Here is a 26744-nt window from a genome sequence, read left to right as displayed (position 1 = left end):
TTTATACCGAGCTACTAAAGTGTACACAATTCCAAGAAGTACTCTCCATGATCACCTTAAAGGTAGGAGAGGACAAAAAAGTTCCAGCTATGAAAGAACTCAGGACATTCCTCAACAGGAAGAAGAAAAACTAGCAAATGGCCCTCGTACTATGGAAAAATGGGGTTTTGGCCTTTCTAGAAAAGAAGTGTTGCAGGTTGTAGCTGACTCCGTCAAAGAGAATAACATTAAGACACAGTTTAAAGATGGTAAACCAGGAGAAGATTTGTTTCTTAATTTCAAGCGTAGACATAACCTCTCTATTAAAAAACCCCAGAGTGTTGAATTTGCTAGAAAAAAAAACCTTGACCCATTCCTGATCTACACCTATTTTGATTTACTTGAAAACGTTATAGAAGAACTTGGTTTACAAGAACGCCCGTCGCAAATTTGGAACTTGGATTAACGCAGTTTTTGCACAGATCCGTCAAAAACAAAAATTGTCGGACAAAGGGGAGCTCCATCCACAAGAACTATTAGTGGGCCTGGCAAACAAAATACAACTGTTCTTATGTGCTGCAGCGCAAGTGGCAAAAAAGCACCTCCGCTTATTGTCTTCAAAGGTAAACATGTTTGGGACCAGTGGACTGCTCCGCGTGGCACGGAGTTTTTAGATACTACCTACGCTGCCACTCCTAAAGGGTGGATGGAGACAACTGTATTTAGAAACTATTTTGAAAACAGTTTTTTAAAGTTTATTGGTTCAGAACGACCGGTATTAGTAATTTACGACGGACACGCGAGTCATCTTGGAGCAGATGTCATAAATATAGCTGTTGAAAACCATATTACGATACTTAAGCTCCCTCCTCACACCAGTCATGTACTCCAGCCCTTAGATTTGTGTGTATTTAAATCACTGAAGACCCGTTGGATGCTAAACTTGTTGAATGGCAGAGAAGAAATGTGGGGGCCGCTGTAACAAAAAGTATGCTTTCCAAGATGATAGGAGAAATATGGCAGGAAACCAGGCCCGAAATATTAGTGAGTGGTTTCATTAAAGCAGGAATAGTTCCGCTGAATAGGAATATTATTCACCAAGATTAATTTGACCCAGTGGCTCTCCAACGTTGGCAAAAAACCCGTAACGTGGCTAGGTTTGATGGTCCTGACTTAACTTTGCCTAGTACATCAGTCCTAGATATACAAACACTCCTAAATCCAATCACAGTCGAAGCACAGTCAACTTCCAGCTCGACAGATATACAAACATTTCAAGAAACTGAGAAGATTCTGGATGTTTCATTCGAAGAGTTGTTATTGAAGTCAACCAAACGTGAAAACAATTCTAATTCGAAGAAAAGAAAACGCGTGTGCTTGGGTGCAGAGGTGATAACAAGAGCCGATGTTGAAAAAATTTTAAGTTCAAATACAACAAAAAAATATAAACCAGAAAAAAAAAATTAAAAAGATTTACAAAAAAAAAATTGCTGAAAGCAGTTCCGAAAATGATAATAGTTCTTGGTACAGTGATTCAAGCGAAAACAGAATTGTTGAATTTGACGAGCTAAGCAAAAGTGATTTGGAAGAGTTTGATGAAAAAAACCCTACTGACAAACTTACATTTACCAAAATACAAATTGGGGATTTTGTATTAGTAAATTTTCCTGGAAAAAAGAAAATGTTCAAATATGTTTGTTTGGTGAAACAACTGATCAATGGTGATGAAGCCGAAGTAACAGGCTTGAAAAGGCTCACAAATAAGTGCCATTTTATTTTAAAACCCAACGATGTCTGCACTATTCTACTGTCGGACATAGAAACAAAACTACCTGTTCCAAAAATATCAATAACTGCTGATACGAAAAGTATATTTTTGAGACTGCACCTGAAGTGTTTGAAGCATAGCATAAGTATTTTTTCCAAATATTATTATTTTTTGTTACTGTTAACAGGATTTATTCATTCTGGTACGTTTAGTTTATGTTTTTATTTTAAATAAATATTTTTCAGTCAAAATATCTGAAATTGTTTTGATTCTCTCCTAAAAAATATTTCGTAGCATTTTTTTCTTAATATTTTATTAAAGTTAAGCATAAAGAATAAAAATTACATATATGTAGGATTTCTGCACTAGCCCCGTATGGAACACTTATTATTATTAGCCAAAATAATGGCACATTCTGCTCTTACCCCGGATCAGTGGGGCAAGTGCGTAACATGTACTTGCGAAAAAAAATGTATAGGCAAATTTGGTAGGTAATGTATTTTTGTTATCTAAATAGTTTTAATTGGTCGGTTAATAATCACAATTTATACGACAGAAGTTTAAAAAAATCTTAATTTGAAAGAGGCAATATTTGTAGTTAAATGAATATTAACTATGAATTTTTTCGTTCGCACTTGCCCCATCTTACCTTAGACATTTTTAAATTGTAAGTAGACATCATCTGATTAAAAAGATCTGTTTAGTAGCTTTTTAATTTAATATTTCTCATGAATTAACAATAAATTAGTGAAATGAATAAAACTCATTTATTTTTCTATGTAGGTTTCCAAATAATATTGATTAATGATGAAACTTACTCTAAACTTCAACAGAGAAAACAGAATAAAAAAACCTTTCAAAAGCATCCTTTTTGGTTATTTAAAATTGTAAGGAAGCTGAAAAATATTTCAGATTTTTTAATAAAACTATAAATATCTACAACAGACTAGTTAAAAACCTTATGAATATTTTGATTAATAAAACCATACAAAATGTCCCAAAATCAATCTATGAGCATTTTGGTGACCATATGTATGATGAAGATGCAATCGATGGTCACTCTATGCAACTTTTAAAATTGGTTCTTGAGAAATATTTTAAAATTGGAATTCATCATGAAACGAGGACTACTTTAGATGCTAACACCGTGCGCATAAGAAGCGTTCTTACTAAGACTGTTTTATTTCGCAATCAATAAAAATTTATTTCTATACCAACGTCTTCTATAATGTCTATTTACCATTTTTACTTTAATATTTCTGTTCGGTATGTACGGTATATTCTGTTCGGTATATTTCTGTAGGTATATTTGCAAATAATTTTATGTCAAATGCCAGCAAGAGCTTTGGAATGATCAATAAATAATTTTGTAGCAGAAACGCTTACTACGTGGAATCTATTGATATTGCATTAAAACAAATTTGTCACAATTTGAAAAAATATGTTTTAACACATTATCAATAAATATAGGTATGTACTTAAATTTGACAAATGTATATTTTTTAATTGTTTTTTTTTTATCGTAGGATTATTTGATCATCATCATAAGTGGCTCGACAATCCGTTGTGGATCTTGGCCTGCTCACAAAGAAGTCGCCACTCCTGTCGATTCCTGGCAACTTCCCTCCATCTTCTAACCCCTAGAATCTGTAGGTCTTCTTCCACATCATCAATCCATCTCATTCGTGGTCGTCCTCTGCTTCTTGTGCCCTCTGGTTGTGAAAATGTTAATCTCTTCGTGTATTCGTGATCTGACATCCTAGCAATAGGATTATTTGATACCTATTAAAAAATTAACTTGAGCTCAACTATATTTTATTGTATTAATTTTAAAGCAAATAAAATTGTATTTTATTTTTTCTATAAAAACGTGTTTTTATACATTATTACTACTTCCAATTATTAACGTCTGAATAATTATCCCCGCGAGTAAAAATTCAAGCACGCTTATGCTCATTGAGGAAGTATCACAGTCTATCGATACTCGTTTTACTCCCCTTTACCCTCTTGTCCAGGAATATCGAAGCTTCAAAACAGTGTGTGTTTAAGGTATCTTATTGCTGGGTCCATCTATGTTTATACGTCCATGACCATGATCTAACACAATCAACATTAACATCGATGCTACATTCGACCTTGAAATCACTAGATCCAGAGCGTGCGGTGAAAAAAGGCTAAGTAAATATGGATTGTTTTATTGCTGAGCACAACCTCTCTTTTAATATCACTGTATGTGTGTGGCCAGGTTCAAAAATTGCTGAGGACCTATCGATGAGTAGTACAAAAGCTAGAGCGATTATTGGAAACTTAGCTGTAGAAATCGCAGAAAAAAACCTAGTAGAATAGTTACAAAACAATAATTTTTCAATACTTGTTGACGAAAGCATAAATCTACTATTAAACATTTGGCTTTCGTCGTTAGGATAGTAAACTCAGATTTTTCATTGGAAGATAGATTTCTGACACTAATATCTGTCGAAGATGATACGACAATAGCATTACATGGTAAAATCATTGAATATTTTACCAAGAAAAGCATACCTTACAAATCCAACATGTTTGGATTTGCATTTGATGCTGCTAACGTTATGTTTCGAAGCAATCATTCGTTAGTTACACTATTGAACAGTGACGTACCTCATATTTTTACAATAAAGTGCATATGTCCTTCCTTCAGTCAAAGCGTCTCATATGCATGCAAAAAATTCCCAAAAGGTATAGAAGATTTCTGCGAGTATTTAACCATATAAAAAATTCACAAGAGGTATTGGTGATTATAAGACATTTCAAGTTTTCGCAAACGTCAAGCCACACAAACTACTTCATGCTTGTCACACAAGAAAGCGTCACTCATTGAGGAGGTCGACAAGGTCCTGGAATAATTACCACCTTTAAAATTTTATTTTCAAGTCACAGTTTACGTTGATGTTCAAGCAATTCTCAACAAAACTATCGAACCAAGAATTTTTCGTCTATCATAGAATTTTTGAAAATTGCGTTACTCATCTTTATAGAGCTCAACAAGGAAATACAGTCTGAAACACCAAAACTATATTTACTTTATTGTGACTGAACTTAATAGAGAATAATAGAGAATAAAGTTAAGTCATACAGACTTGCCCTTTCACAACGAAATCCCAGAAATTCACCAATTTTAGAAACAAGTTTTTCAAATGAACAATGGAGATGGTTCACAAACATTTCTGTCCCACAGCAGCTCAGCCAAATTACAGATTAATTAATTTATTAAACACAGCACTAAAATAATCTGAATGAAATCCTAGTACTAGTAGAAGAACAACAAGATTTTAAGTCGGGAAGATCATGCAGTGACGCTATATTTATAATGACAATGAGACAAGTGAAAGAGAAATCATTAGAATACAACAAACCCTGCATATTTATGTTTCGTGGACCTTTAGAAGGCATATGACCGGGACCAATTAAAGGACGTTATCCACTTATTATATGCAAGAGACATACCTTTAGGAATAATCAAAACGATCGTAAATATCTACCAAAACAACACAATAAAAGTAAAAGTAGAGAAAGAACTAACTGACCCTATTGAAGCTGGCAATGGGATAAGACAGGGAGATTCCCTGAGTCCCCTATTGTTCAACCTGATTATGGATGAAATAATAAAAAAAGTAAGAACTAAAAAAGGATACCAAATGGGAGAAAAATAACTTAACATAATCTGCTATGCAGACAACACGATACGACTCTCTCAAAGTGAAGATGATGTACAACGTATGCTGCACCAATTTAATATAACCGCCAGAAAATTTAACCTGTTAATTTCCCTAAAAAAGACAAAATGTATGGTTATAATAGCCAATTTACTAAGATGTAAATTGAAGCTGGAAGGTCAGATAATAGAACAAGTGATGGAGTTTAAATATCAAGGCATCACATTATCTAGCTACGGAAAGCTCGAAACAGAAGTGAAAGATCAAGTGAATAGAGCAAACAGAGCCGCAGATTGCCTGAATGAAATAATATGGATAACTAAGAATATCGGAAAAGAAATGAAAGGCAGAATTTACAAAACAGTCATGAGACCGATAATAACATACGCAGCAGTAGCACGACCTAACACAGAGAGGACAAAAAGGATATTAGAAACAGCAGAGATGAAAACGCTTAGAAAAATTTATGGTTTAACTCTATCGAATAAAGCTAAAAGTACGGATATACGACGTAAATGCAAAGTGGAGAATATCAAGGACCGGGTAAGAAATAGAAGAGTAGAATGGCGACAACAAATAGAAAGACGACAAAAGGCGGTTCCACAATAGGAAGACGATCAGTGGGAAAACTACGAATACGATTGAACGACGACTTACTGGAGGATCATTGAAAAACAGGCAGAGTTATGTCTACATAAAAAGAAGAAGAAGAAGAAGAAGAAGAAGGAGCGCTTTCGTTGAAAGACTTTTTTCAGTAACAAATATAATGAAAAGAAAGTTAAGAAATAAATGCCCACGACGACTATTAAATGCACTTTGCACACGAAGGCAGAAGTAAAGAAATGTTTTGCATTTATCGCAACTGGGGTGTATATGAAAAAAATCAAATAAATGCATGTACGATTTTAATAAAAAATAATGACTCCGAAAACGTTGAAGGCCGTGAAATTGAAAATCTTAATGAGTAATGTGTCTATTGTTATAAAATGGATAATTTTGATTAAATCCTTTTCATTTTGACTACATTTATTTTACAGTTCCCAAAAGTTCGTTATATAAAAGCAATTTGCGGTAAATCTAACAATATGTGTATAACTATTTATCAATTATGTAAATGTTATCTCGGATAGAAAATTTAATGTTTTGAAATTACTATTTTACTCTTTTCTGCTGTTTTTTAAAGTTACATTTGCGCTTTTTGCTTTCCTGTGGTTGGCAACACTGCACGGATTACAGCGCTTCTTTAAGAATTCGATACCTTTTTTATAGAGCGATTTGTCTTAGGCCTTATTACACGCCCTAGTTTCCGCAATCACATCATCAGTTTATTCAAATATCTTTTTCCGAAACAATCAGTAGTCTCTGCGAGCCAGATCGGTCGATCGGAAGAAATTCGAAGTGCAGTTTATGTACTGCTGTCATAGTTGCGATCGACTTGTGACATGGTGCATTATGTGAAAAATGGATGTGTGGCTTTTTTTAATTTCTTTTACGAACACGCTAATAAAATATTTTATATATGCCCTTTGGACGCTTTGAACGGCTATTATCTGCTGCTGTGTACTCAGCTGACTGTAGTTTTAAAGTCGGAATAAAGTGATGGGAACCAGATTAATAACAACATGCACCCAAAATAACTTAAAAATAATAAATGGATTTTATCCACATCGCGATATACACAAATACACGTGGATACAACAGACCAGAAATCTGAAATCTATAATAGATTATAGCATTGTAAGACAGAGAACTAAAATTAAAATACAAGATGTTCGAGTAGCCAGAGGGCCATCATGTGGCACCGATCATCATTTGCTAAAAGTTAAAACGATACTTCCAAACAGGTACGAAAAAGAAAAAGAGCACATCGAGTCAAATCAGTTAATAAAACAAGTACGCTACAACCTAGACAGTTTAAACCATGAGAGTGTAAAGCTACTGTATAAAAAACGATTAGACTAGAAATTAGAAATGGGTAATTTCGAAAATACCGAAGAACACTACGAACACATCAAAAGGGCGATTCATTTAGCAGCAGAAGAAGCACTGGGGAAATGTGACGAAAATCATAAAGGAATAAAACCATACTGGTGGGATGAAGAAATAGAGAAGGAAATTAAAGATAAACGTCGGAAATACCAAACATTCTTAACAACAAAAACAGAAAACGATAAAACAATTTACAAAGAAGCACAAGCCAAAGTAAGAAAAAAGATCACTCAAAAAAAGAACGAATCATGGGAACAGAACTGCCAAAAGATCAACACCTACATAGGAGGTAGAAGAAGCACAGAGAGTTGGAGATTGATTAAAAGTATAAGAAATAATAAGAAAAAAGACGTTATATCACCAATAACAACAGAAAAATGGCAAGAATATTTCAAAAAATTACTAACAGAACAAAGACCAGAATTTGCTAACATGGAAGACAACACGATAGGTATACGTATAAATTCATCACCATTCCAAACAAGTAAATCAGAAATGGAAGAAATAACCAAATCCCTGAAAAATGGAAAATCCCCTGGTCCTGGTGACATCCCTGCAGAATTAGTGAAAGCCGGTACAGACAAACTCCAGGAACAGTTAAGAAAACTCTTTCAAGACTGCTTGAATGGAGCCGAATTACCAAAAGAGTGGAAATTATCTATCATGTCAACTATCCACAAAAAGGGCAGCAAGGATCAGTGTGAAAATTACAGAGGAATTGCGGTAAACAGCACAATAAGTAGGATGTATGGGAAACTTATTAAGAACAAAATAGAAAATGACTATAGAGATTACGAGCAGAGGAACAAGCTGGTTTTAGAGCTGGGCGATCCACAGTAGACCACCTGTACTCTATTACGCAAGTTATTGAAAAAAAAATCAGCCGTCAATAAAGAAGTTCACCTGATGTACGTAGACTTACAAAAATCATATGACAGTGTACCCCTAAGTAAACTATGGTCAACCCTACAGCAAACCAACATTAAGCATGGTCTTATCAAAGCAGTCCAAAGTCTGTATAATGGAACGACTGCAAAAATTAAAACTGGATCAAGGATATCTGAAGGATTTAAGGTCACGAAAGGACTAAAGCAGGGTTGCTGTATTTCGCCTACCCTTTTCAAAATTTATCTGGAACAAGCACTCAAGCTGTGGAAAAGAAAATGTAATGGCATGGGAATTCCTCTCAATGACGAGACTACACTGTACACCTTATGTTTCGCTGATGACCAAATACTGATTGCTCAGGATCATGACGACTTGAGTTACATGACTCGGAAGCTAATAGAAGAATATAACAAATGGGGTCTCGAAGTCAACATTAAGAAAACTGAAGCCATGTGTATTGGAGGGACAAAACAGTCCATTATATTAGACGATGGGGTAGAAATTAGAAACTGTGATGAATACAAGTACCTGGGTATGAAGATAACTCAAGATGGAACACTCGATGCTGCTATAAAAGACAGAAACATACAGGGTAGAAAAGCCATATCCATGATGAACGGAATTCTGTGGGACCAAACAATATCTAAAGCGAACAAACAACTCATATACAACACCATACTTAAAAGTGTAATCACATATGGCAGCGAAGTTTGGCAAATGAAACAAAGAACAGAGAAACTGTTACTAGCAACAGAAATGGACTTCTGGAGAAGAGCAGCAGGAAAATCAAGAAGAGATCGGATACCAAATGAGAGAATACGTGAAATGATGGGAGTCAAGCATACAATAGTTGATGACATAAAAACAAAACAGTTAATATGGTACGGCCATGTACAGAGAATGCCAGATGACAGGATTCCAAAACAGATTTTGACGTGGACACCACAAGGGAGAAGGAAAAGAGGAAGGCCGAGAAAAAGCTGGAGAGAGGGAATTGAAAAAGAACTAGAGGAAAGAGAAATCCCTCCAGGACTATGGCTGAATAGAGAAGAATGGCGGTTAGGAGTCGGAAGGCGTCGGAGAACGCTGTAAACCGATAGTAGTAGTAGTAGTATAAAGTAATGGGACAAAAACACTACTTTAAAGACCAGTGTGTTTTCCAATCATGTCGTTATAATACGAATGATTATTTTATATACGTGGTGAAGGAAAAGATCGTAGAGCAGTTAACTGTTATTTATGTGATGAAAAAAATATGACATAGACAACTAATTTGCTATTTTCCTCTTTACAGACCACACTTAACTGCCTTAGACCAACGCAAGCCTCAAGACACTCTTGTATATCTTTCCTTTCAGTCCTTTCCCGATTTTTCGATCATAGAGTACCACGCTCATTCGCTTCCAGTTAAAACAAGTAGCCTGTATCCTGTGGACAATTTCTCTATCTAGTATTCCATTTTTTGTTATGTAGGAGCCAAGGTATTTAAATCCTCCCACTTGTCCTAGTTTTTCCCTTCACAATTCGATATCGCCAACCATTTCTCTTTCTTCTAACTAATACATATACTCCGTTTTCTACCTGCTTACCTTAGCTCCTCCCCTTCAATAACCCCTCTTCAATCCACCAACATTTCTTTGATCTCCTCCAATAAGACTATATCATCCGCAAAGAGCATTTATTAATGAGCCCCCTTCCTAAACACTAAAAATAAAATGATATCTTTGGATGGTAAAATGATTGCGAAAAGTAATAGATCACGTACAGGGCGCAGGCGCCCTGTACGTGAAATCAAATCTTAACTGTATTTTCCTTTTTATTCCGATATACTATGTACGAGTACTAGAAACCAATTCGCTAAGAATTTTGCTTAGTTGAGAAGATATGTTGTGGAATGCAATTTTTAGATTCCCCATGTCTCTAATAACATCTTTATCAACGTCTGTTTTGCCTTGCAATTCTTAGAAGGCACAGATTAAAGCGAAATTCTGAATTTGGTTTCGAAAATTATTTTACGGATTTTAATAGTTTTTAGTAACTATAGTAGAAACCACTGTTAGAATGCAGTGCAGGTGAGATAGGCAATATATTTCTTACGGAAGAACGGCCGACCACGTTGCCAGATTGCCCCGAGCGGCGCATCAGGACCGGATGTAAGAATAATAGCACTGGAATATACACGCACACAACAATTGTATACTGTTGTATAAAAGACTATCATTATTGTTTCAACTAAAGTATGATTCAATCATCGACGTATAAATAAAAGAGTTACATTGTCTAAATAAACAACAACATGAAGAAAAATGCTATAAAAAAAGTAAAATATATCAAAAACTCATTGTCGATAGCTTATCTATATTTATCAATTTTCAATAGCTTTTATTGTAAACACATTCTTTGGAAAATGAAGATCATTATAAAGTCATTAGGAGAAGCGAATCAGTTTTAATCATTAGACCAAAAACTGCTTGGCAAAAGCTATGAAAGTACAGTTCTATTTCACTTTCATCTTTCATTTTCGCTAGCAAATGAAAATACCTACATCATGGAGCCGTTGCCAGTATCTGTCGTAAATTTCAAACAGAGTATGACTCTTAGTATGCAAGTAAAAGGGCTGGTGTTAAATGTATTGAACTATCATCTGAACTTAAAAATAGTGACAGCTTGACTAACCAAGTCAAAAAAGTTTCGAAAATGTGCGGTGTGCAGTCAAAAATTTATGACATCCACGAAGAGGCGCAGCAAGACGAACTAAAACCGGTACAGAAAAGGAAGAAAAACAGTTACCAGTCCATATTTTTTTAAACATACCACCAACCCTCGACAGCATAATAAACAGATTGAAGGATAATGAAGGACCTACCAGCTTTTTCAAAAACCACATTTCGTAGGCTACTAAATGACATGGGTTTTGAATATGGTAAAAGAGATCGAGATTCTATAATGATGGAAAGAAAAGATATATCCTTAAGACAAAGTACCTCAGCCAAATAAAAACATTGAGTAAGAAGGATAATATAAACCTTGTTTATACCGATGAGTCTTGGATTAACGTCGGTGCTTTAGTCAAAAAGGAATGGAGGGACACAACGATCAAAAATCCACGAGATGCCTTCATAAAAGGGCTCTCTACTGGACTGAAAGCTCCAACCCCTAACCTAAAGATGTCCTCGGTTTGTTCTTCTTCATGATGGAAGCCAAACTGATTTTGTGGCATGGGCCGAATTAACATTCTTGGACAAGAAGAAAACCGCTGATTAACACGACGAAATCGACAGGGATCTATATGAAGAATGGTTTGAGAAGACGTTAATTCCAAACTTACCGAAAGACAAAGAAAACGTTGTCGTTTTGGATAATTTGTCATAATACTCCCGCAAATTTGATTTCCTGAAAAAAAATGGTGGAACAAAAGGCAAATCAAGGATTGGCTAATCGAAAAGAACATTTTCTTCGAGGAAGATTACCTAAACAGTGAATTACTGGATACTGCGACCGCATTTAGAGAGGAGTACGACAAGTACAAAATTGAAACAATTGCGGAAAAATATGGCGTTAAGATTTTGAGACCATTTACTTACCATTTAAAGCTAAATCCAATTGAGATGGTGTGGAGTTAAGTGAAAAGGTATGTGGCTTCAAACAACGTCGATTTTAAAGAAAACTAGGTAATCGGTTGATAAAAGAAGCTTACCAAAGCGTATCTAAAGAGCAGTGGCATAATTATGAACCACGTCAACAAAGTAGAAGAAAAACTTTTTTGAAGAATTAATTTGTTTTTTGTTTAAAAAAATTTAAAAATTTTAGAAAAAACGAAGCGCGTACGGTCGTGATTTCTTAGCCTATCATCAAATTACCACACACCTACCACTGTGCCGACATGAGCGGCATCGCTGCACGGTAAGAGCAACACTGCATTCTAACTGTGGCTTCTACTATAGGATCGGTAATACAGAGTACTGGAACTGTGAGAATAGATGGACATGCATGCACTAGAATTAGGGTTGGATGCATGAAGTGGAAAGAACCGAGTGGTGAGCTGTGTCACAGAAAAACTCCAATGAATCTAAAGTGAAAATTCTATAAAACAGCCATAAGACCAGCTGATGTACGGAACTGAATCTTGGGCAGTTAAACGGAAAGAGGAACAACGAATCCATGTGGCGGAAATGAGAATGCTTAGATGGATGAGTGGAGTGACAAAAAAGGAAAACATTAAGAATGAATATATTAGGGGAAGACTAGGGGTGGCACCAATTAATGCCAAAATGAGGGAACATACCTTAAGATGGTTTGGTCATGTTTAAAGTCGAGACGTCAATCATCCAATACGAAGAATTGCTGATTTGCAGGTTCCTGTGAGGAATAGGAGAGAAAGAGTAAAGAAGACCTGGCAGGCTTCATTTTTCAATACCAGTTATACTAGCGGACAATTACTTAATGGTTGGTCCAATTTACTCTTCAAAGCACACAAATAAAACACGTTTGTTGTTGCAAAAAAATATATTTTCGTGTACTAATATCTTTTAAGTGAATTTGTATTTTACAATTTGTGAGTGCTTCATTCATCTTAAAGCTTTGCATAATAACTTTCATGTACCACCAAGTTTCTGTCAATTTGATCTACATTTGAATAACCTGTAAATAAAAAAATATTTTAGTAGTATTAATTAATATAGAGAAATATAATAAAGAGTATGTACAAGGTACAGTAATATATTTACAGATTTCTTGAAACTCTATATTACTATTATATCATTGGATCTTTCACTGCAGCTGATTAATACCTTCTTCAATATCTATCAATCAAACTCTCTCTATCAATATCTATCAATAGAAGTTAGCGCTTACAGTGCCATATAACATTGGGCTATCACTATTTATAGTGATAGCCCAATAGAAGGCATATTTTGTATCTTTATTAAATTATATCGTTCATCAAATCCTTACCTGATATTCCTAATCCGGTCCTAAGTTCGTTTTTAAGAATATTGAGAACTCTCTCGACTCCTTGTTGTCCACTATGAACCAGTCCCCACAAAGCAGATCGTCCTACGAGAGCCATCTTGGCACCAAGAGCAACAGCTTTGAGAACATCAACGCCATCTGTCACTCCGCCGTCGATGTAAACTTCTATTTTTTCACCTACCGCCTTTACTACCTCACAAAGAGCGTCAATCTAAAATGATAATATAAATAAATATGAAATATACAGATGTTTGTTATTTGGCTCTAATTTTTCGATATGACGTAAAATTCAGCATTAATTAAAGACAGAAAAAAATGCTACACCGTTGACATCAACATCATGACAAGAAGAAAAACGACCTGACACTTGATTAAACCATTAAACCTTCCATAACATTAGAAGCAGCAACAAAAATAATGGGGCTGCAGATTATCATATTAATAAAACGAATGATTAGGAAATTATATCGACACATAAATAGCGTCCCCCGAAGATGTGGGTGATCAGAACATACATTCCAAGGCGATAGAGATATGAACTTTACAAATAAAAGACAGATATCGAGCACAGTTTTTTATTAAATCTTGCCCAATAACTTCGCTCTCAGAGCATCTTCAGGGGCGTTTTGTTATACACATTAAATAACATTCATTGACGTGCTTAATAGCCAACATTTTTGACGAAATGCCTCTGAAGATGCTCTGAGAGCGAAAGTACTTGAGCAAGAGTTATTAAAAGACTGTAATCGGTATCTGCCTTTTATTTTTAAAGTTAATAATATATTAAACATAGACATTAACTGAATAGTATATCAAGTAAATATGGGTAACACAACTACCAATACATAAAATTCTTGGTAAATCTGTCTTTATTAAATCTGTTTCTACCGTTTTCGATTAAGATATTTTTATGTTTAGTTTAATATTTGACAATAATATTTTGTTTTGTCGACGCATGGCATGCTCTGACACAGGGTTTTAAGGTATGTTTTAGGTAGGAAATGCGAACGAAAAACTTTTATTTATAGAGAAGTATACAAAATTACAAATTAATACAGAAAAAAATAAAATTGCTACTTATTCAAGTATCTTTATAAACAAAATAAAAATAACAAAGAAACCTATACAAATTACTTCTCGATTTAATTATTACCTCGTTTTACCTCCACGAGCCTGTATAAAGGCATTTCTTCTAGGCATACTGTTAATTAACTGTAAAACTTCATTCTGTGGAATTGCTTCCCATTCTGCTAAAAGAGCCACTTTGAGTTGATCAAAGGTGAGAGAAACAGGTACCCGGCTTCAAATACTTCTACCAAACCTATCACAAACATGCTCCATAGGATTTAAATCGGGACTGTGCGCTGGCCATGCCATAGGAGTAATATCAACCTTATTTAAGTATTCTTTGACAATGTGGGCGACCTTGTCATGCATCAGTGTGAAGTTTTCTTCAATAAATGGTACATATGGGACAACATATTGCCAGTATCTCATTTATGTACCTATCAGCGGTCAGAAAACCCCTACGGACAACGTACAATTCTGTACGCGTCTCCGAAGATATATATCTGAACAGTCCACACTATAACTGAACCTGAACCTAAAAACTTACTCTACTGCTCAAAGTGTACTCGGCATATCGTTCACCATTTCTTCTTCAGACTGTTCCGTGACCACCGTGATAAACGTAGACAAAATCTGGACTCATCTGGCCTTCAAACATTCAGATTAGCCTCATTTAACCGTCTTCTAACGCTTCGTTCACTAATATTTACGTTTCTGACATGATGAAGACTGTTTCTAACCTCTATGGTAGTTGAATGACGTTTTGTTTATACTAATGACACTATAAAACTATCTTCCCGATGATTAGTTCTTCTCTAGGGACCTGTTCCAGGATGTCGGGTGTAAGCTCCTGTCTCTACATTACAATTACAATTTTTTACGTAGCTAACATTTGTTAATGCCTTAATAACACTATATGGCGAAACAGACACATTAACACTGAGATGAAGTTGAGAATTTATAAAGCCAGTGTAAGACCAATAATGGCATACGCCTCAGAAACAAGACCCGACACAGCCACATCGCAAAGGCTACTGGAAACTGCAGAGATGAGAGTACTGAGAAGAATTACAGGAAATACGCTGAGAGATTGAAAGAAAAGTGAAGACATTAGAAGAAAATGTAACGTACAGTGTATAAATTAATGGACACAAAAAAGAAAAAAAGAATGGAATAACCACATAAGAAGAATGGAAGAGACCAGTGTCGTCAAAATAGCAAGAGATGTCACCAATCGGCAGAAGAAGTATCGGACGACAACCCAAAAGATGGTATTAAGATAACTTCCATAGAGGTATTATTCCGCCAATGAACAAGCAGAATAACTTATAAAGAGGAATAAGAAGAAGAGGAACATTTGTTAGTTACGTAAACTTGACTTCTTGCGTCATGAATAAAAACAACAAGAGATGCAATAATTTTTGCACTCAAAAACATCTTGAAATTGCCAAGAATTGGCATAAACACAATAATAATAAACACTTTTGACATCAATAAACAGAAATGTCATAATAAAAACAATTGAAAGTACACTTCTTATAACACTGAAGTAAGGGTAAGATGATAACTTCAATATCGTTGAGATTTTCTAAAAATGTCTGGAAAATTTCAATTTAAAAGACATATCTCGTTAAAAAATATCTTTAGGAATTTCTACTAACCTGCGTTCATTGTTTGCCAAATTTTTAAAAATAATTGAAAAAAAAAATCAAAAGATTACGGTAATTTCGTCAGAAATTATAAGGTTGCCCGTTTTTCGTGCCGGTGAGTGTAGTATTGGCCTAAAATGGAATTGGGCAGGCCATGTAACGAGAATGCATGACTCACGATGGACGAGTAAAATTACACATTGGAGGCCAAGAGCAGACAAACGTAGTAGAGGAAGACTACCTACACGCTGGGCTGACGATCAAAATCGAAAGAGCACAAAATCGCAAAGAATGGAGGAGTTTAAGGGAGGCCCATGTCCAGCAGTGGACGTGATAAATGAAGGCTTGATGATGATGATGATGATGATGAGTGTAGTATTATGAGTATTCAAATTTCAATTATTTTCTGAAAACATAATAGAGTTAATAAAACGTTTATACATTACAACTAGATTTTGTTTATGTCTGTATTAAAAGATCTAAAAATATAAAAAAGAAAATATATTTTATACCGCAGCAGGTGTTCCATCCAACTGTCTAGATCCATGGTTAGAAACTTGAACGGCAGCTACCCCAGCCTCGACAGCGAGTAACGCATCCTCTGCAGTCAATATTCCTTTGAGAACTATGGGAAGATTTGTAATACTTTTCAACCACTTAATGTCTTCCCAATTGATAGACGGATCGAATAAATCAGTAACGTAGTTGTTAAGACCTGATCCTTTTGTAGGGTCCTGGCTCATTTCGGAAACTGTTCCTTCGAAATTCGCCAATCTAAAAACTATGTGTTGAAAAATAATCATAACATATATCACAAATTAATTTAAGAGCAAGAATGTATTTGAGAAAAAACTAAATCATTTTTGTGAGGAATAACACCCGAAAATTTACGAAGAGAATACTAGAAACTGTTAAAAGTTGAACAAGTAAACAAGTAATACTATGGCCAAAAACGTTATAAATGCTTAGTTTAGTTAATTCTTTTTGTTCTATATTTTTCTATATCTTCTAGCCGGTCTTTAATATTAAAGACATTGCATATAGATGGCGCAATCAATCATAAATCCATATTTGGAAAGCATCAACTTTCAAATGTCATGTGTCAAATTTTAAGCGCAATTATGTCAATGGTTTACAAGTACCTAACAGTATATTAATGACATTACTTTTGCAATTTTCAAATCAAAGAAAAAGTGTGAATTTCAGGTGTTAATATTATTGTTTTTTAGATATTAAAAAATACTACTCAAACAAAGATTCAGCGGAATAATTGTTCTAACTCTGCTTCGTCGAAAACAAAAATGAAATTAAATGCTCTAGTTGCCTAAATTCGGCAAAAAAAACGTCCGTAAAATGCCCAAAAACTTAAAGTTAAAGCTGCGTAAAAGAATAGAGAAGTTAAAGATATTAGAAGGCGGTGTATCACCATTTTGCATGAACATTTGTCAATAAAAAAGTTGTGTTCAAAGTGAGTGTCGCATTTACGCATAAACGATTACAACAAGAAAGCGTACACACTCAACGCTTGTGCTTGGGCACACAAAGTAAAAGTTAAGAGATACGAAATAGCACTGTGTCACAAGTGAATTGCAAAGATAACAAAAATAGGTGAATTTCCTTTACTTTTTCCTTTTCTTCAGATTTACAACCCTCAGCAACTACTGTTTGTTTGTAGAACTACTCTAAATAATATTCAAGAAGATATTTGGATCAAAAGAAAAAGCGATTGGGGAAAAACTGGGATGTGTTTTGAGATCCAATCTTTCTATAAAAAGCTTTAAATTATTGGAGTAGCATAATCAGTTTATTATCACATAAAGAGACTATGTGGATAAATAAATTAGTTAGGCCAGGTGCTTACTGACATGGCTGACTAAGACTCACATCTACTGAAACTATAACAAAAAACATTAAATATTAGAAAAGTCTTCTAACGTCTTCAAGTCACCGATGGGCTGAAATTGTAGAGATTCAAGTAATAATAAAACTCATTGTACCTTAAGCCTTTGTCTTTTACCTTTTGGAAATGGACTCACATTTGGAAACAATTCATCGTTTTGTACTTACTTGAGATGCGGAGGTAATGTAAACTTGTTCTTCAAATCAGGTATACGCAAACCAAATAACGGTGTATCCACAGTTAATACTATTGCTTTAAAACCAGCTCTTTCCGCTCTCAAAATTAAATTTCTGGTTAAATCTCTAGAAAAATAAAGAAAATGTATATAGAAATTTTTTATAAGTTGGCGGTTTTGTTTACAGTAAAAGAGAGTATCATTTTTTCTATCATAATCTCAACTAAATCTAATACGCCGACAATTTTTGAGTTTTTTGAATAATGTGCGTAAAAGAACTCAAACTACATCACCTAGAAAAAAAAAACACAGAAGGGAAAGAATCAATCGCCTGAAACATAAATACAAATCACAGGAAGTATTTTAAAGTAATGACAGTATTTTGGAGGTATGTGTCTGGCACGACATTTTAATTAAATTCCTGGAAATTCATCTGATTACATATTACCGACCTTAACAAAATTTTAAATCGAGTGAGCGATAATCTCAGAGGATTAGTCTTTATTAATAAAACAATCTATCATATCCAGTAATGAGAACACAACTCTATGTTAGCAGTGCCACTGTCAATGATGAGAAAAAGCAGTAAAATTTATATGATGCGAACCCGACATAGCAAATATATTATAATTAGGAGACTAAAGTAATGAGTTTAGTGTTTGTATTCCTTCCCCTTCTACTCATTTTATATCATAACACCTATGACTAATCGGCTTGTTCACTAGGCTAGATACCTACTATTGAAAATGCTTAGCCTGCAAGGTTGCACTTTGCTTCAGGAATGTGTTAAAATAACATGTTATACAATACGTCTTCTAGATTCTAATTGAGTAGCTGAGATTCAAAACTCGCTCGTTACCCTTAAACGAGTTTTTCAGGAAATGTATAAAACTTATTATGTCTAACTAATTAACTTATGTCAAATGAATTCTTCTGCTTGTGGAATATTATCCTGGTCTCCATAAAGAAACTAAGAATTAAAAAATCAGAAGCATTTTAATAGAAAAATATTAACTTAAAACGAACTAGTTTTAACTCACATGCATTGTAGGAGTTGTAATCCAACCAAATAGAAAATAGTATAGTAGAAAGTTGTTGAAATATTTTTTATTTACAGAACTTGTACAAAACAATATTATTTATTAAAAAACGTAATCATAATAATTTTATTAATATTAAGGCCAAAAAAATGGTAAATAGAGAGCCCATTAGCTTCCTCTATTATTTCAATGTGCTCTTCCTCATTGTTTTTTTCTACTCCTTCAAAACTATTATCCACAAGGGGTACATAGAACTGCAAATTGTCGTAGGTTCTACAGTTCTCACCAAAATGAGTGTTAAGGAGTTTTTCTACATCTTTAATTTTTTTCTTTTGCAACCATGACGTTGTTTGGAAGTAAAGCTGGAATAATGTGATTAATTTTCTTTCCCTTTTTTTGGTTTCTGGACGCCTAGATTGCACCTGCAATTAATTTCACCCTGCACAGTCACAATCTTTTGATTATTTTTTTCAATATGACTATTTTTTTAAGCAGCAAATTTGAAGAGGAGTTGGCCTGGAGGTTTTACAACTGTAGGAACTGCACAGTCTTGAACGGCTACCTGGGTCCCAACTTTTCTAACTGTGCTAAATTGGGAAAACAAATTCCAATATTCACTAGATTGTATTATTGTGTCCTTTTTTTAAATTTTTTGTTCAATTCTCCCAAATACCCTATCGGGAGGAATAAAGGTGTGTCCAACGACAGGATAAGTAACAGTAATTTTTTTGCAACAATCTTTCATATAAAAATTTGCACAACATACCAATCACAGTGATGTTTTTATTTTGGCCGGGGCAGCCATCGCAGAAAATCATTATTTCCTTTATGTCTGAAAGGTCTTTATTTCTAAGATGGTAGTATAAAATCAAAGCGATTTCATTAAACCGTTTATATCTTTGGTGTTCACACTATGTATAAGCATACACCGAACCAGGATTTTGAACACTAGCAGAATTTTTCTCACAGATGGTAAAATTGTAGAGGTCCAGTTGCCTGCTATAATAGGCAGCCTGGTCTGGGACACGTGGCAACACAAGGTTCTTTTGACAATCAAAAGAAAGTTTAAGTACAGAAGGCCCGTCGTCTTTTTTCAACATAGACTAAAAAGTTTTTGCCTTCATTTTATGAACCGCATATTCAGCCATAACTTCAACCTTTCTGGGTCCTGCACGCATCGTTTTTATTTGGCATTTCAGACGAATGCATTGCGAACAAGCATCTGCTGCTGGATTCTTGAAACTAATATTAAAATAATAGTTGAAAATATACAGGAAATAAGAATACTTCACCTGCAGGTTGTCAATTACTGATTGATTGCACTGTTTCCAGAGTTTTTTGCTGTGCAATCACTTAACATATAGTGTCTGGTGCTTTTCTCCCTTGTGTAATGGGACTCCACAAACTGTAGTGATTTTAAGAAATTTGAAACAGCCTCTTTTTTTCCTTTAAATTTTTCAGTTTTTTTGTCACCTCCCCTGCGTTCTCTTGGAGACTGAAATTCTAAAACATATTTCTTGCCAATATTTTGAATGCGGTATTTAGAAAAATTGTAAGAAAAGCTTTGGAGCAAACCTGTACCATTCCCTCGAGCCGGGTTGACATGAAATATTTTATGGATATACCTACAGCTTTTTCTCTCTAGATTGTTATCCAGTCTTTCATAATTTTTTCGTTTTCTATTCTTTACTGGAGCTAGTTGCTTCGTATGTTTTAAAATAAAATTATCTTGGTCCACTTTATTTGGTGTCTCATAAAAAGATTGATGGAAGCGCCCTACATCTTGGAGTTTAAGCTTTGAACAATAAAATGTTTTTGAATGAGTGCATGTTGGTAATGCACAGGCAAAGCCTGTTACTTCCGTTCATATAAATATAATAATAAATAAAAATAAAATAAATAAACTGTTTGAATAATTGAAGCAAAAAATTATTTATCTAAACATAACCTCAAATAAACCTAGCTGTTTCATTTCTCAATATTCCTCTTCCACTTATATTTAACCATTCTTGTTTTCTTTGGTTTAGGATTCATTACTATTAACACTGTTAAAAATAATAATTAAAATAAAAACTGTATTATTATTTAAAAAAGTAAACTTTTTAATGTTCGCAACAAAGCGAATATACGCATGAAATGTTAGGTTAGATTCGTTAAAACAAGGTATGACCGAGTTTTGATGCAGAATATGCAACGAGCTAGTTTTGCAACCAACTCTTACATATAACGAACTAGTTTTGCTACCAACTCTCATTTTATATAGTGAAAATCAAGAGAAACGAGCACGTTTCGCTACACTTTGGGATAAGACTATTGTAAAGGGCAGTGACACGTGTCAGAATCCACAACTATCTCAAATTTTTAATTCTTGGTAATGAGCGAGTTTTGCATCTCAGTTACTCAATTGTACTAATAAAAATGGGTAGACAATTAACATAATTTAATTAATTATTCTTTGGAGATTTTTTATGAATCTTTAAACTCTTAATATCTCACCACAGTCTTGGAACTATTTTGATGTCCGTCTTCTCCTTCTCTTTCTTCCTTCTTAATTCCATTATACTATTGATCGTTCCGTTTGTTTTGCTTGTATATTCGCTATAGTGTTTTATTTCTTATAGTTGAAATTGTGCTTAATTACCATTAAAGATAGTAAATAAAATTAATAATTTATGGTGGTAGTACTAATAGAAATTTACCTGTTCTTATAAATATATACTTGATACCATTTCACAGCCTTTGGAGCAGCTTGAGCAACTTCTTCAATGCTGTAAGTTGACATAGTGCTAAGAGTGTAAACTACACCCATTTCTTCAGCAGCTAAAGTTAAAAAAGTAAAGTTTATGTTAAAAAAAGTATATTTGCTAAAAACATTAACTTTTTTTGTAATTTAAGGAAATGGTATTCGAAAACATTTATTTTTCATTGCTTCATAATCATAATGGGTTTTTTTAATGATTCTTCTGTAGTTATCTTTTATCATATTAATATAAGCGATAATATAATAACAGTCTCCCTATCATACTTTATCTTGAGTTTTACACCACAGGTCTGTTATTCTTGAGATGTAAGAGATGCAGAGAAAATAACAGACTGAGTGCTACATTTATTAGCCCTCATTTTACCTAAAGTGCCAAGGTACTTACACTGAATAACTGCTAATATATTCAAGTCATAAAAATGTACAGGAAAATTAATATATGGATTAATATAATACCATTTACCTTTAACAACAGCAATTTCGCCCATTGGATGAGCCATTTTTTGCATACCAGACGGAGCAATTCCAATTGGCATGGAAATCTTCTCTCCAAGAACTACCGTGGATAAATCTATATTTTCCACATTTCTTAAACATCTTGGTCTTATTTTATACCTTTAAAGAAAGACACATTATAGAAAATCATCTTACAATATATTTAAACCTTTGGGGCTGAGGTCATGACTATAACAAAATGACTGAAAATTTGGAAACCAGTTGATCGTTAATATAGAATTTATGTAAACTAAAATATTAATGACTACAAAGCAGTATCAGTTGGTAAAGCAAATCAAGTGGTAAATTTAACGAAACTAACTCTTGAAAAAGTTGACTGTAGATTACCAATTCGGGGAGAACTGTCTGAAACTTTTAAAACAAATAACGAGCTGCGCCAGGGAAACTCTCTCTCCTGTATACTGTTCAATCTGGCTCTGGAAAAGTAATACGTATGTCACAAATTATAACAATTGGTTCAATATACCAATCAGTGCAAATCCTGGCCTATGCTGATGATATCAATATTGTTGGGAGAAAGGGAAACGCTGTACGAGACGCGTATGTAGCATTCAAAGAACCTGCTACAAAAATAGGTTTCATAATAAACACTTACAAAACGAAGTATATGAAAAAAACAGGCAACCACATATCCTACGACCACGTGTTATAGAAAACGACGTCATCGAAGCAGTGAACGAATTTGTATACCTGGGAGCGCTCCTGAACACTGAAAATAATACTACCGCAGAGATAAACCGCAGAATTTGCACGACCAACAGATACTATTTTGGGCTCAATCTCCTCCTTAAATCCACAATTATATCGAGAAATACAAAAATAAAAATCTACAAAATAATAATACGCCCAGTCCTAACATATAGTTAAGAAAGAGATTTGGACTTCAACAAAAAGTAAGGAAAACATGTTAGGATGTTTCGAAAGAAAAGTACTATGGCGAATCTGTGGAGCTGTGAATGACAATGGAGTGTGGAGAAGACGATAGAACTTCGAACTTTATAGAATATACCAGGAACCTGATATCGTAAAACATGTTAAGATAGGAGGTCTGAGGTGGATAGGGCATGTAATGCGGATGGAACAAAATTAACCAGCTAGAAAATTGCTCCTTAATAGACCCGTTGGTCAGAGAAGAAGAGGAAGACTCAGAACAAGTTCCTTGATAATATCGATGAAGACATGAGAAAAATGGGAATACGTGCTTGGCGGAGGAAGGCGATGGATAGGGACAACTGGAGAGAAATTCTTGAGGAGGCTAGGACCCACGAAGGGTTGTAAAGCCAGAATTATGATGATGAAAATAGTAATGAGGTAATGAGTCCTCATCTAATTCAAAAATTTGTAGCAAAAAAAGAGATTCTTAGAGTTCATATTACAAATGAGAATCATCCAAAAGTTATACAAACACAAAGAATTGGATTTTCGCAAATATCAAAAAGAGGCAAGAAGGAAATACCAAACTGCAGGACTCCAATACAACAAATTTCTTTTAGATGAAGAATTATTCACGTTAAACGGACAAGAAAGAAGATTTGTAAAAGAATCGACCAAAAAACTACGATGAAAGATCGTTTTCGAAGGAAGAGCAATTGATACGATAGAAAGAGCTGGGAATATAAAGAAAACTACGCATCTAAAAAGCAAGTAACAAAAATGAAGTTGAACATGGCAACGAAAAAGAACACTAACAGAGACTTTTGATAGAAAATCGAAGCAAAGAAAAGAGAAATATTCACTGTCAAATCTGAGATTTTCCGCATTACAATTTTTCAACTTCGGGTGGTTCCTAGCATTCATTGCGGTTATTTTTCGCATCCCTTGACTACCTTAACTTTGAAGCTGATTGGTGATAATTTTTTTATCTAACAATAAAACACTAAAACTTTTGTTTTCATAATTTCCACAACATTTATTATAATTTATTATCACTACAGCTGTTTCGGCATAGTGCCTTTCACATGTGATGTATTTTTACTATGCGGCTACTCTTTATATCTTTAGCCTAATAAGTTAATAAGGAGGGAGAGTTGTTTGTCTCAAATTGATCATTCAGAATTATGTCTGTATTTTTTAATTTGTTAATTTTCATAGATTCTAATAAAGATAGCTTAGGGCCTTTATTTTGAATGTGGCTGTTTTTCGATTATTGAAAGCCCTTTTGTGTTCTGCTGTCCATTTGTTAAAGGTTCTACCAGTTTGACCGATGTAAGTTTTGGGCAGTGCCCACATGTAACTTTGTGTACACCACTGTTTAAGTGCTTTTTCTTTTGGCTCTTCTCGTTCTGGTGTTATTCCTTTCTTTTTTATGTGTTTGGCTATTTTTGTTGATATCTTGTCTGTATATGTAATGGAGCAGAAGGTACTGGGTATTTTCTCTGGTAGTGAGAAGATTAATTTCAGGGCTTTCTTATGGAGATTTTGGTTTAAAATTTTGTTTACTGTTTGTTCGTTGTACCCATTGTTTACTGCTATTTGCTTAATGATATTCAATTCTATCTCGAAGTATTTTTGACATGGGAATTTCTGTTAATCTATGTAACATGTTATGGCAGGGTGCTAATTTATGTTGTGTAGGATGGGATGATGAATTGTGTATAAACTTTGAATACTTTGGAGTATCCATAAAGAATACGGAAAAAAAATAGACAAAAGATTAATTAGATTAGATCTGTAGGGTCACTAACTTCAATATTAAAAGCAAAAAATATGTCGACAGCGAAACTGATAGTCTACGAGACAATAATAAGACCCTCAAAGATTTATGCATGCGAAACGTAGATTATAAACCAAGACAAAGAAAAGGAAAATCATTATTAACTTCGTTAATGCACCAAACAGTGATACCTTATCTCATGTGCGATTTATATTAAATGATTATATGCCACCCAAAATAGGCATAGCTGGAAAGACAGTATAAAAAGATACAATCCCTGAAAGAAATGCAACATTCATTATCACTAAGCATCTGTTAAGATGTACATATTGAAAGTAAGGAATAGGAGAAAATCAATAATTACGATAAAAATACGATTCAAAAGAGCTAGACAGCTTGCTCACATCACAAGAATGTTAGAAAATAAAAATGTAAAACGAATACTGAAGTATGGAGAAATGGAGAAAATAATAGGATCCCAAGAAGAAATTGGAAACAGTAAAGGAAGATTTTTCAGAAATTGGCATGAGATTGAAGAGAAAACCGGAAGGAAAGGAAAAACAAGGAACCGGAAAAAATGGAAGGAAATAACCAAGGTTTTGGAAGCCAAGGGCCTACAATGCCTGTAACGCTGCTGTACATATCTGCTCAAGCGATACCAACTATTAAATGAACATTAGTTAAAATCCGTTGACCAAAATTGTTTATGTTAAAAGAAATCAAAACTGCTATAAAGGAACTAAGTACGCTACAAATTCTCTGGTATAGATACGATCTATCTGAAGTTAATATGAAAAAATAGACTAATTTAAGTCATGTCTTACTTACAAAGGGAAGGAAAATAACAGAGTAAATTCAAAATTCAAAAGAAAAAACACATTCAGTTCTGGAGGAGATTAATAACAAACTTACAAGTATATTAACCTTCCTTAGTATATTACTGAGGGTCCAGGCATCCAGAAGAGCTAGGGGTCCAGGAAAAACCAGCAGAAAAGAGTAGGGTCCAGGAAAAGAGACGAACTTGAATAAAAAAAGAAGAACCTATTCGAGAGGGATGTAAAATGACGCGAGATAAAAAATACTACAGGAAAAACTATCATTGTTGTATGGAAATGTACGGCATATGTAGGAAAAATATTACAAATGAGATAAGAAAAACGAGCAAAATTATTAGCATTATATTTTATTAGCAAAATAAATGAAAAAAATAACAATTAGTATAGAAATTATATAATTTATAAGTTGCAAAAGTACGTACCTGAAGAATGCTTTTCTGTTATCAGCCAATGTCTCCTGTCGTCCTGCACCACTTCTATAGTAATCCCGAATATCTTTAGGTAAAACTTCCAAAGCATGTTTTTCAAATTCCGAAACACTAAATAAATCGGACATTTTGACAAGCAAATTATTTCGCTGGTGTAAGAATTATATTATTATCTACTTACAATAGTAGGTACATAAAGAATTATACAAACACACACAATGTTTTTAATAATTAATATAAATCACACATGAGATAAGGTATCACTGTTTGGGTGTAAAATTTTAAATTAAAATTTAATTGCATAATTTTACTTAAAAGTGATTAGGTATTTCAGATAATCATGAATCAACACGTGATGAAATTGCCAGTCACTTCAAATTGTATCAAAACTAGTGTCAACAGGTACATTGAGTGTCTTTAACTTAGTGATA

General features: G+C 34.1%; 1 protein-coding gene across 1 annotated transcript; it reads right to left on the bottom strand.

Annotated features, from left to right (window-relative positions):
- Positions 1 to 12838: 12838 nt before the first annotated feature.
- Positions 12839 to 26744, bottom strand: LOC140436464 (2-Hydroxyacid oxidase 1-like). The gene is made up of 7 exons (XM_072525303.1): positions 26308 to 26744; positions 22344 to 22495; positions 21819 to 21939; positions 18072 to 18206; positions 16517 to 16778; positions 13270 to 13498; positions 12839 to 12957 (listed from the first exon to the last, which is right to left on the bottom strand). The coding sequence occupies exons 1-7, from the start codon at positions 26439 to 26441 to the stop codon at positions 12890 to 12892; spliced, it is 1101 nt and encodes a 366-aa protein (XP_072381404.1). The 5' UTR covers positions 26442 to 26744; the 3' UTR covers positions 12839 to 12889.

Source organism: Diabrotica undecimpunctata, chromosome 3 (assembly GCF_040954645.1).
Source record: "Diabrotica undecimpunctata isolate CICGRU chromosome 3, icDiaUnde3, whole genome shotgun sequence".
NCBI lineage: Eukaryota > Metazoa > Arthropoda > Insecta > Coleoptera > Chrysomelidae > Diabrotica > Diabrotica undecimpunctata.
This window is presented reverse-complemented; position numbering and strand designations above follow the sequence as displayed.

Excerpts from the sequence above, each read along its gene's own strand:
- LOC140436464 (XM_072525303.1), bottom strand. The coding sequence starts at position 26,441 with ATGTCCGATTTATTTAGTGTTTCGGAATTTGAAAAACATGCTTTGGAA. Across the intron at positions 21,940-22,343 it reads CGAAATTGCTGTTGTTAAAG|CTGCTGAAGAAATGGGTGTA; the intron begins GTAAATGGTATT and ends TTTTAACTTTAG. Across the intron at positions 18,207-21,818 it reads GTATATATTTATAAGAACAG|AGATTTAACCAGAAATTTAA; the intron begins GTAAATTTCTAT and ends TTATTTTTCTAG.